Below are 12,350 nucleotides of genomic sequence, written 5' to 3' on the forward strand. Positions count from 1 at the left end.
GGTATGATATCGGTGTCAGGTAAAAGTGGCTCCCATACTATAGATGTTTGACCTTTAAACGTTTAGAAAACGTGTATTTTACAAAAATATTAAACCCAGCAATGTTGTGAACATGTGTATGGAGAGATTCGAAAACACAAACCGGAATCGTGGGAAGAGGGGCCACGCATTTCCTTCACCAGGTTCTATGTTCTAATAAATGTGAGATGAATGCATCATAAATTATGTAATATAATGTTAAATTAAAATACCCCACAAATAGCAATTTCGGTTGTCATAGTTGTATTACATTTATATCTATATGATACAACATCCGTTTAAAGAGAAATATTGATCATTATACAGTTCAAAGTATTCATTTCCTAACACAGTGATACAATGTCCACTAGTAATGCACACAGACACACTCACAAACACAACACGTCCCAGGAAATGTATCACATGCCCTTATTTAGTAAGGATTTATTTGAAAGACTTTAAACTTATATTTTCTATTTGAAGTATTAAGACAGAGGGAATTGAATTAGAACACACATACAAACATGTGCACACACACACACACACACACACACTTATGGCATCTTTACAGGTTTTATCCAAAGCAGCAGAAGGTGGGTTCATGTTCTATGCTGTGCTTCCCAGGGTCTGGCTGGTCTGAACAGTCAGCCATGAAGGCCTGCAGCGGGGACACCAGGACCCTGTCCTTCTGGTGTTGCTAAAAAGAAACATTAGAGCAGTTCAGTTTTCTAGTATCTTACATATTCCCTAAATTGTCTGCTGTTATATTACACTAACTTCGATAGATATGTATTATTTTAGGCACACTAGATAAAAGTAATGGAAATACGTTTTGTCATATTAATATAATTGCTACAAGGAAAAACATTGTTTTCGATCAAGTAACACATTTTCTCAAAAAGAGAGGATAAGAAATTAACACCCCTAAAGATTCATATGAATAACAGTAAACCTGCAATAATATACTGCATATTGGTCTTGAGGTTTTTCTTGGCTTCAGTGAGCTGGAGCTGACCTGAGCTGAGTACCTTATAAGTTCTACTGCTTGAGCCCCGGTTTCTCTTTGTAAATGTTATTATATTACAAGTATTTTGGAGTTGCTGCTTTTAAAGAAAATAATTCTGTGCCTTGGCAAGAGATTTGCAATTTCTCCAACATATATATGCATACAATATACTGTACACTGCCCTCTGCAAATATTGGGACATTAAGCATTTTCAGATTTTAGTTTTTGTACTCCCAAAGTTTCTATTGGTAGATAAAGTATTCATCCTCAGCTTATATTTGAGGATAATTGTGGACCGGTTTCACGCTATAGAAATGAGAACACTTTTTATACATGATCGTCTATTTCAATCAGGGCACCAAAAGTGTCGGGACAATTAGTTAAAAAGTTATTTCTGGTTATTCAGGTGTTTTGGCTTGTGATTTTTATAGAAAGCTGTGAATGTCTAGTCTTGATTCGCCTTGGGAAACTGCTATTGTTGTCTGTTAACATGAGAAACAAAGAAGTGCTGAGGAAGGACAAGAAAAAAAAACACAGAAAACACAAACAAAATATTATCCTTACCAAACTTTTTCACATCATAAAAAAAATGAAGACACTGTTAAGCTCAGCAACCGCAAACGACCTGGTATGCCAAGAATGTCCTTTACAGTGGATGACTGAAGAATGCCCTCCATAAAGAAAGAAAAAATATTATGATTTAAAAACGAATTCTGAAATGTGCATGACCCTAAACCATGACCCTAAACATTCAATGCTTCCATAGCAACTAGGGTGTTTTTCAGGGCCAAAAAGTGGAAAGTGGCTAAGTCGATCTCCAGATTTGAATCAAATTCAACATATCTTTCTGTTGAAGATGAGAGTTAAGGCAAAAAGTCCTGAAAACAAACATCTGATGATGGCTGCAGTACAGGCCTGGCATAGCATCAACAGAGAAGATACCCAGTGTCTGGTGGGGATCAATAGGTTGATGGCTTCTGTCAGTTATTGCATGAAAACTTATATTCAATCAAGTAGTAAACATAAGGGCTTTATTTAGACATGATATGAATCTGCCCCAATGTTTGGTGCCCTGAAATAAGGCGACAATGGATAAAGCGTTTTGTAATTTCCTAATGCTGAAACCAATATGTTAACAAATACCCTCAAATAAAAGCTGACACTTCATACTTTCACCCTACTGTAAGTGTTTGGAGTAAAGCCAATATAAGAAAAAAAATGTTTACTGTCCCAATATGTATGGAGGGTTCTTTAGCTTAGTCTTCATATTTTTCACACAGTGAGTCTTTTGTTCACATTTGTTGGCACACAAAGCAACACTTGTTGGCTCCATTAAAGTAGCAGGCTAGCTATGTAACGCATACTCCTGTGCAAAAAGGCCTTCTGTGATGTTGGTTTCAAATTGGGAAAAATCAGGGGTGCTACTGCCCCCACAGCGTCCATATTTACACAGTGATGGCATAGGGGACCAGTAACGGTTTACCTTCAAACATGGAAACATCTGTATTTTTTCATACTTTGTTCTTCACTCTCATACCTTGTTCTGATTTCATTGAAATATAAAATTCAATGAAACACCTGACTATGACTGTTTTTTAACCAGACCTTTAATTGAAGTGCAAAGCTAACCTTGATGGTCTCGTACGTGTCAGTGATGAAGGCGATGAACAGACTGAGCAACATGTAGCTGAACAGAGAGATGAAGGAGTAGAGGTAGAGCCTGCTAAACAGCCACACCATGTAGTTCTTCTCTCTCATCTTCTTAAAGGTGGAATACGAGTCGTCACCAATGATCAGAGAGAACAGGCACTCTGTCACCTTGTCCAATGTCCGGAACTGGAAGAAATCAAATGAGCACCACTGCACTAAGGTATGTTGTTATAAATTATTATAATAATTTATAAACGTTTGTTAGTTGATCGTTTAAAAATATGTAATAAACCCTTACAGAAAGCTAGGTTAAAATGGTAGCTCTTCATAAACGTAACTGTTTCTTATGTGTGGATTCTCAAAGATCTTAAGCTCACATACAGTGGGGCAAAAAAGTATTTAGTCAACCACCAATTGTGCAAGTTCTCCCACTTAAAAAGATGAGAGAGGCCTGTAATTTTCATCATAGGTACATTTAAACTATGAGAGACAAAATGAGAAAAATTCCAGAAAATCACATTGTAGGATTTTTTTTTAATTCATTGGTAAATTATGGTGGAAAATAAGTATTTGGTCAATAACAAAAGGCCATCTCAATACTTTGTTATATACCCTTTGTTGGCAATGACAGAGGTCAAACGTTTTCTGTAAGTCTTCACAAGGTTTCAACACACTGTTGCTGGTATTTTGGCCCATTCCTCCATGCAGATCTCCTCTAGAGCAGTGATGTTTTGGGGCTGTCCCTGGGCAACACAGACTTTCAACTCGCTCCAAAGATTTTCTATGGGGTTGAGATCTGGTGACAGGCTAGGCCACTCCAAGACCTTGAAATGCTTCTTACGAAGCCACTCCTTCGTTGCCTGGGCGGTGTGTTTGGGATCATTGTCATGCTGAAAGATCAAGCCACGTTTCATCTTCAATGCCCTTGCTGATGGAAGGAGGTTTTAACTCAAAATCTCACAATACATGGCCCCATTCATTCTTTCCTTTACATGGATCAGTCGTTCTGGTCCCTTTGCAGAAAAACAGCCCCAAAGCATGATGTTTCCACCCCATGCTTCACAGTAGGTATGGTGTTCTTTGGATGCAACTCAGCATTCTTTCTCCTCCAAATACGGCAAGTTGAGTTTTTACCAAAAAGTTCTATTTTGGTTTCATCTGACCATATGACATTCTCCCAATCCTCTTCTGGACCATCCAAATGCTTTCTAGCAAAACCTCAGACGGGCCTGGACATGTACTGGCTTAAGCAGGGGGACACGTCTGGCACTGCAGGATTTGAGTCCCTGGCGGCATAGTGTGTTAATGATGGTAGCCTTTGTTACTTTGGTCCCTCTGCAGGTCATTCACTAGGTCCCCCCGTGTGGTTCTGGGATTTTTGCTCACCGTTCTTGTGATCATTTTGACCCCACGGGGTGAGATCTTGCGTGGAGCCCCGGATGGAGGGAGATTATCAGTGGTCTTGTATGTCTTCCATTTTCTTATAATTGCTCCCACAGTTGATTTCTTCACACCAAGCTACTTACCTATTGCAGATTCAGCTTCCCAGCCTGGTGCAGGTCTACAATTTTGTTTCTGGTGTCCTTTGACAGCTCTTTGGTCTTGGCCATAGTGGAGTTTGGAGTGTGACTGTTTGAGGTTGTGGACAGGTGTCTTTTGTACTGATAACAAGTTCAAACAGGTGCGATTAAGACAGGTAACAAGTGGAGGACATAGGAGCCTCTTAAAGAAGAAGTTACAGGTTTGTGAGAGCCAGAAATCTTGCTTGTTTGTAGGTGACCAAATACTTATTTTACCAAGGAATTTACCAATAAATTCATAAAAAATCCTACAATGTGATTATCTGTTTTCTTTTCTCATTCTGTCTCTCATAGTTGAAGTGTACCTATGATGAAAATTACAGGCCTCTCTCATCTTTTTAAGTGGGAGAACTTGCACAATTGGTGGCTGACTAAATACTTTTTTGCCCCACTGTATACAGACACCCTATTACCCTTCAGTCCCCCCCCCCCCCCACTTACCTTCTCATGATACGGACCCAAAACGATCCAGCCACAGAAACAGTAGCCCAGGTAGATTAAGCCAGCGCAGCAGGAGAAGCGTATCACATTTGGAAATGCTGCCCTTAGGGTCAGGATTAGGATCTAGGAACAAGAAACCTATTATTTGACTGTCCCTTATTTAAATTATTCATTTGCTGGAGTTTTCCAACAGATAATTGTTATCATGTGGGTGGAATGTTGCTTTGGAATTAAGTTCTTATGATTGTCCTTACGTTATATTTCTGAAAGAATCCCAGATACCGAATAACTCCAACCCAGACCAGTATTGTGGATGCCCCGAGCAAAATACTGCACACATCATAGTTTGTAAGGTCCTGAAAAATACAGACGTGTGAAATTAATTTTGCTTTCACCAACACATTACGAAAATCTATGCATTCAGGGGTGAGGATACTATACCTTTGTCTGTATCCCTATTTTGAGAGCAGATCCAGCGATGGTCAGAGTGTCACTGACGATTATCAGAATGTACCATCCATTCACAAACTCCCAGCGCTCAGACCAGGACACTGTTTTGCCATAGTAGGTGTGGAAGAATGCAGTGTAATGCTGAATGAGAGAAATACATACCAAATGAAAAAATCTGTATTAATGTTGAGTAGGCCTACCATAAGCCAGATTCAGTTTGTGTGCATGGTATTTACAATTATGACACTTATCCCTAATTTGTTTCCACCTTGCCTGTGGGGCTTCTGTTGACCAGTAGAAATTCTGCATTTTAGGATTCTGTTTTTTGTGTGCACATTTATTCATCATTTCTGGTGAATAAATGTTGCGAAACCGTACTATTACACTATTAGTGCAGATATATTATTGAATTGTTTTGAAATTACAATACAAAAACTCGAAATAATGCCCCTTATAATGAAACCTATAGAACAGTCTTCTTAACTTACAAGCTGGAGCTGAGTTCCACTGCAGACAGACCGTATGCACAATATAAGAGACATAAAGCAGGCAATAATGACCATGGAATCAATCAGCAACAGCTGGTTGTTCTTCATAACTGCAAATGAATAAGTCAAATAAATCAAACATGAAATAAAATAGTGAATATTTCCCATGTATATATGACAGAGGGTGACTGACTACTGCAAATGTTAGGTGCTATAGAGCAGGCAATGTATGGAATATGGACTAGAGTCTTAAAGGATGAACTTGCTCAACAACTGATGATCAACATTTCATAGTGTTAATACAAAATGGTGACCCCTGCTGACATGGAAAGTAACTTTACTGAACATACTATACTTGACTACTGAGGTCAAAAAGAATGTATGACTCAGTGAAACAATATGGCTATTTACAGATTGTGTTTTATAAATACTTACAAGTGCCTGCAACATTCCAGTCTTTACATTCATTTATTCCAACATCATTTTCCAAGTTAATCTTTATCCTCCCACTGCATGCACGATTGTCAAACTCTATCTGTGAAAATATGAGAAACAAATCTTTTGCTAGGGATTTTTAGCATGGATTGAATACAGGTTTCAACAGATACATCTCTGCTGGTTTAAGTTACATGTTATAAGCACCATTCACTAGAAAACTACTAAAAAGCTAGATGTTCATTGATGACAAATTGGTTAAAATGTGTCACACACAAGCTGTTAAAATAGTTTAAGGAAGTTGTTTCTGAGTCACACAACCACCTACAGTTATAGTGAAGTCATAACAGTCTGGGAACACATGGTGGCGCACTGTCTGGAGGTTGATGGCTTTCAGCGTGAGGTAGATGTTTACTGACAGCAGCCTAAGTGAGATTAAAAACATGTATTTAGGTTATGAAGAAACCTATTGTAGACAACTAACTGCTGTCTGTTGATCTGGTCAGTCACCTTTTAAAATCCAAAGAAAGGTTCACGTCTTTTGACAAACTGTTATCATCCAGTGGCTCCAGTGGATAAATGGAAATACATTCTGTGAGCAAAAACACAAAGGGCTTTAGGGTCTGCACTCAGGATTCAGTGGAAACAATTCTGATACTTCCTGTTTTTTGTGTGTTTTTTTTTTACAATATTTGAACCATGTTATTTCCCTCTCATTAAAAACACTTAGGTCTATCACACAAAAGCACTGAAGTAATAAACTGTAATACCTTTGTCGACATGTGGGTCTATATTAAAGGTGTCGTTGCCAGGGGAGATGTTGCTGTTCCTGTAGAACTCTTGACAGAGGATCAGAGGGATGTACCCTCCCTGCATCGTCTCATACCCATGGTTCCCTACAGTCAGGTTCTGAAGGTTTATGAACTGAAAAAAGGGCACAATAGTAAGATATGACTTATTGTAAACATATATGAAACAAAAATATTATGTTCTTTACCAGTTTTGTAATTACATGAGAACTCAAATTGATAACAACCCACTGCTATTCAAATCTTATTCAAATCAAATCAGTAACAGAATGCCTTAAACAAGTTCCTGTGATCTGAGAATTTACATTGTCCGACAGCAAAAATTGAGGAAGACTAGACTCATTTAGGGAAATGAACGTTTACATTACCCTACGGATTATGTAATAGATGTGGTCATACACATCTGTTTTTGTGTACACTGCATATCTGTCCACACGTTGGTCCTGGTATTCTTTCAGGAAGAGGTGCTTAAACACCATCAGATTTTCATCTTTGAAGGTCACCATCATCTGGTTACTCAATCCAAAAGACACTAACTGACAAAAAATATGTTATATAACATTATATAAAAAAGGTGTATACAGTGCTTTGTAAAAGTATTCAAACCTGTAACAAATCTCTCATTTAACTGAATTACAAATGTTACTAAGCCAATTATTACAAGGTGACATTGGCTTTAAGTTAGACATTATTAGTTAAATTAAATATATAGCTTGGGATGGTGTGCGTTAAGATACGTCAGTGTTAGGTTCTTGCCAAAAAGATCTTGGCCGAAAAGGTTGCTTGGTCACTTCTGTTTAGACCAAGATTCATCTTATACATCAGCTTAAGTACCCTCCTGGTAATACAACATTCTACATTACCTGGAAGGTTATGATGGCGATTTTCAGAATCTGTAACATCAGTTTCCATGGTTTCCGGCCCCTGGCTCTATATTTTTCACAGGGGTTCATAAAAAAGTACTTGAGCTTTCTCCTGAAGTCCTCCACCACGATGGAGTCACCTGGGTTCTGCCTGGAGATGAGGCACCGTGTGCAGTGGCAACTCAGGGTCCTCTCCTCTGCTGGCCCCTGGGACACAAAGGTCTCCACATTACATGTTTACATGCAGACACTCTTCTCCAGAGCAACTTACAGTAAGTACATACATTTTGAAAGAGCTTATTGAAGCAACTACACTGCTTAGCAGTAAGTGCATTCTAATCAATGAATTACTTATCGGCAAGGGTCAGTCCTGGAAAGAAGAGCATACAAATAATGAAGTTAATATATACAGTGGGGAGAACAAGTATTTGCTACACTGCTGATTTTGCAGGTTTTCCCACTTACAAAGCATGTCTGTCATTTTTATCATAGGTACTCTTCAACTGTGAGTGACGGAATGTCAAACAAAAATCCCGAAAATCACATTGTATGATTTTTAAGTAATTCATTTGCATTTTATTGCATGACATAAGTATTTGATATATCAGACAAGCAGAACTTAATATTTGGTACAGAAACCTTTGTTTGCAATTACAGAGATCATATGTTTCCTGTAGTTCTTGACCAGGTTTGCACACACTGCAGCATGGGATTTTGGCCCACTCCTCCATACAGACCTTCTCCAGATCCTTCAGGTTTCAGGCTGTCACTGGGCAATAAGGACTTTCAGCTCCCTCCAAAGATTTTCTATTGGGTTCAAGTCTGGAGACTGGCTAGGCCACTCCAGGACCTTGAGATGCTTCTTACGGAGCCACTCCTTAGTTGCCCTGGCTGTGTGTTTCGGGTCGTTGTCATGCTGGAAGACCCAGCCACGACCCATCTTCAATGCTCTTACTGAGGGAAGGAGGTTGTTGGCAAAGATCTCGTGATACATTGCCCCATCCATCCTCCCCTCAATACGGTGCAGTTGTCCTGTCCCCTTTGCAGAAAAGCACCCCCAAAGAATGATGTTTCCACCTCCATGCTTCACGGTTGGGATGGTGTTCTTGGGGTTGTACTCATCCTTCTTCTTCCTCCAAACACAGCAAGTGGAGTTTAGACCAAAAAGCTCTATTTTTATCTCATCAGACCACATGACCTTCTTCCATTCCTCCTCTGGATCATCCAGATGGTCATTGGCAAACTTCAGACGGGGCTGGACATGCGCTGGATTGAGCAGGGGTATCTTGTGTGCGCTGCAGAATTTTAATCCATGACGGCGTAGTGTGTTACTAATGGTTTTCTTAGAGACTGTGGTCCCAGTTCTCGTCAGGACATTGACCAGGTCCTGCCGTGTAGTTCTGGGCTGATCCCTCACCTTCCTCATGATCATTGATGCCCCACAAGGTGAGATCTTGCACGGAACCCCAGACCGAGGGAGATTGACCATCAACTTCAACTTCAACTTCAACTTCAACTTGAACCATTTTCTAATAATTGCGCCAACAGTTGTTGCCTTCTCACCAAGCTGCTTGCCTATTGTCCTGTAGCCCATCCCAGCCTTGTGCAGGTCTACAATTTTATCCCTGATGTCCTTACACAGCTCTCTGGTCTTGGCCATTGTGGAGAGGTTGGAGTCTGTTTTATTGAGTGTGTGGACAGGTATGTTTTATACAGGTAACAAGTTTAAACAGGTGCAGTTAATACAGGTAATGAGTGGAGAACAGGAGGGCTTCTTAAAGAAAAACTAACAGGTCAATGAGAGACAGAATTCTTACTAGTTGGTAGGTGATCAAATACTTATGTCATGCAATAAAATGCAAATTAATTATAAAGAAATCCTACTATGTGATTTTCTGGATTTTTGTTTTAGATTCCGTCTCTCATAGTTGAAGTGTACCTATGATAGAAATTACAGACCTCTACATGCTTTGTAAGTAGAAAAACCTGCTAAATCGGCAGTGTATCAAATACTTCTTCTACCCACTGTATATTAAGCAAAGTTACAAAATTAATCAGAGGTCGTGGTGGCAGTGGAACTATTTTAGATACTCTATGAAAATGTATGTTTTTGTATGTTTTCTGAAAAAGGGCAGAGACTGTATTATCCTAGCCTCCAGGAGAAGTTGGTTCCACCACTTAGGTGCCAGGACAAACAAAAGTTATCGTCCATCTATGGAAGCCTTCTATAGATGTGTATTAATATTATTAGGATCCAATTACTAGCAATCTATCTTAATTTTTTCTTCTTTTTAAAAAAAATAATTTATAATAAGTTTCGAATCCTCTTTAAAATGTCAGACTTGATTTTCACTAAACAAAAAATGTATCAACTCAATAAAGCTCAAATATAATATATAAACTGATAGAACAGGCCGTTTGGAACTTTGAACACCTATGATACCTCTCACAAAGACCAGTGGTGATACTGTCTTCTCTACAAACATTGTTGATATTTACCGTCCATGTGCATTTAAGAGCAAAATGTGCTGCTCTGGTTTTGGACAACTGTAATTCATCTATATGATTTTTTGCATCACATAACTGGGCAGTATTCCAGGTGTGAAAATGAACCTGTAGGACTTGTTTTGGTCAATTGTTATGTCAAGAAAGCAATACAGTGCTTTCTCTTTATGAAAAGACCTCCCTCCACGTCGGCATTCTAAGGTTACACGATGGATTCTAGTGTCCTCAACCTGGCCAATAACTACATTATTCCTTCCAGATTAGGTTTTGGGTTTAGTTCATTATTTTTCCTAAATACAATGCTAAGATAAGAATCCTGCTTGATTAGTCACTCACAGATTGTCATGATAGCCGGTGTCAGTGGTTAAGATGAAGAAGTGCCACTGGTCATAAAGAGTCAGCACTGAGTCATTTTAAGTGTGATTACCATTGAGGTTGGTGTTCAATCACACAGAGGATTTCACCATCGTGGAATTATGAGCTGGGCTACTGAAACAAAAATGGTGCCCGGCGAAGTAAACCAGGCCGGTTTTACAAAAGTACAGAATGAAAATTCACAATTCCGCGTGATGAAAGAAAAGAACGTAAGGTCTTTCATTCCTTTCATTCTGATCTTCATCTAAACAGGTTGGTCTTCATTCAATGTCATTTTCTGTTCTGCTCCAATGGGCTGCAGAGATGGACTGGGGGCAAAAGTTCAGCCCAGGCATTTTAGACACCTGCCCACATCACAAAACATGCACTTTACATCGAACCATCTTGAAACTGCCTTTGTAAAGATAATCTGTGGGTCAAGCTCAGTGGGTTTCAGTAAAGAGGGCTTCAAGGACTTTACTCAAGAGGCCCAGCCCAACATAGAAGAACCTACACACAACTTTCCCCAATGTTTTGGTTTACTGCCCTCCAGCAGGCGATACAAGGTCCATGTTCAGAGAGAATAGCCGAGAAGGCGAGTCTCATGGTGCTAAACATCTTTAGGCTTTACATTCATTACTAACGTTCCCGTTTTATGTATTGCTTATAGTGAAGGCATTAAGATGTCTTCGTGTATTTGTATGTACAATTAATGCTACCATATTATATCATACATGTTTTGTTATTTGCATATTGTATTACAATGTTTCAGAAAAGTAGATAAGAAACTCGTATATCTTATTCGTTTTGTCAACATTTTACTGGTAAAAGTCACATTACAGTGGTCACATTACAGTGGTCACATTACAGTGGTCACATTAAAGTGGTCACATTTCAGTGGTGATTTTGCACACACCTGAAACATCCCCAACACTAGGATTGTCAGTACAGTGTAGTGTAGCGTTTCTCAAGTCTACTGTACCAATGACCAGCTAAACCTGTTCCTATGTTTTAACCAGGTCATTTTAGCTCATTACAAAAAAATAAAAGCATGTTCAGTCAAATAATTGGAGATACAACTTCCTGCTGTACAACTCACCACTATAGCTGTGCATCTGTTGCCTCCCTGTTGTGTCTGTCTCTGCATCTTCTCTGCTGTTACTCTGTCTCTGTCTGTCTGTCACTCCATCCCTCTGTATGTCCGCCACCCTGTCTGTCACTCTTCTTTTTGTCTTCTGCTTTCACTCTGTCTGTCTTTGCTGAGACCATCAACATCCTACTTGTGAATGAATAATAACACATTAGACAAAGAAATCACTGAACAAATGTTTAATACTGTATAAATGTTTAGTACTGTACAACTTGCAAAGTGCCATGAAAGTTTACTTAAAACTGTCTTCATCATAATCCTTATCATTTAATGATTTTGATTGGTTAAGCCAAATGTTAAAACATTTTTTGAACAGATGTGGAACTGCGACATGTATCACTCACCTGTAATCCAGTTATGCACTTGCCTCACTCAAAGGAGCAGCTTGTTAGTGCTTGAACAAGCTAATTCATTCTGTCAATACCAGATGGAACAGACACATAGACACTCATACTGTCAGGCTTGTTTTCGCACGTCATTTGGCGATTTTCCAGTTTTTCCAAAACAAAAATAGATGTCCTAAATACAGTAGACTACCAGTAAGCAAAAGTACACTATAACAATACGTAATTTAGACATTGAAAATATGTTCATTTTCGTT

At 39.0% G+C, this 12,350-nt stretch overlaps 1 protein-coding gene across 2 annotated transcripts; it reads right to left on the minus strand.

Moving 5' to 3' along the window:
* Window positions 1–433: 433 nt before the first annotated feature.
* On the minus strand, window positions 434–12,319 carry mcoln3a (mucolipin 3a). 2 transcript variants are annotated; one of them, XM_010886794.3, is made up of 14 exons: window positions 12,094–12,319; window positions 11,699–11,875; window positions 7,741–7,947; window positions 7,246–7,413; window positions 6,839–6,992; window positions 6,579–6,660; window positions 6,397–6,493; window positions 6,069–6,168; window positions 5,634–5,743; window positions 5,137–5,286; window positions 4,950–5,051; window positions 4,696–4,818; window positions 2,654–2,860; window positions 434–715 (listed from the first exon to the last, which is right to left on the minus strand). In XM_010886794.3, exons 2-14 carry the CDS (start codon window positions 11,744–11,746, stop codon window positions 593–595), a joined length of 1,671 nt encoding a protein of 556 aa, XP_010885096.1. In that variant the 5' UTR covers window positions 11,747–11,875; window positions 12,094–12,319; the 3' UTR covers window positions 434–592. The 2 variants fall into 2 exon arrangements, with proteins under 2 accessions (XP_010885096.1, XP_010885087.1); XM_010886785.3 differs by having other exon boundaries at window positions 11,699–11,878.
* Window positions 12,320–12,350: the final 31 nt, after the last annotated feature.

The sequence above is a fragment of the Esox lucius genome, chromosome 3 (genome assembly GCF_011004845.1).
Source record: "Esox lucius isolate fEsoLuc1 chromosome 3, fEsoLuc1.pri, whole genome shotgun sequence".
Classification (NCBI taxonomy): Eukaryota; Metazoa; Chordata; class Actinopteri; order Esociformes; family Esocidae; genus Esox; species Esox lucius.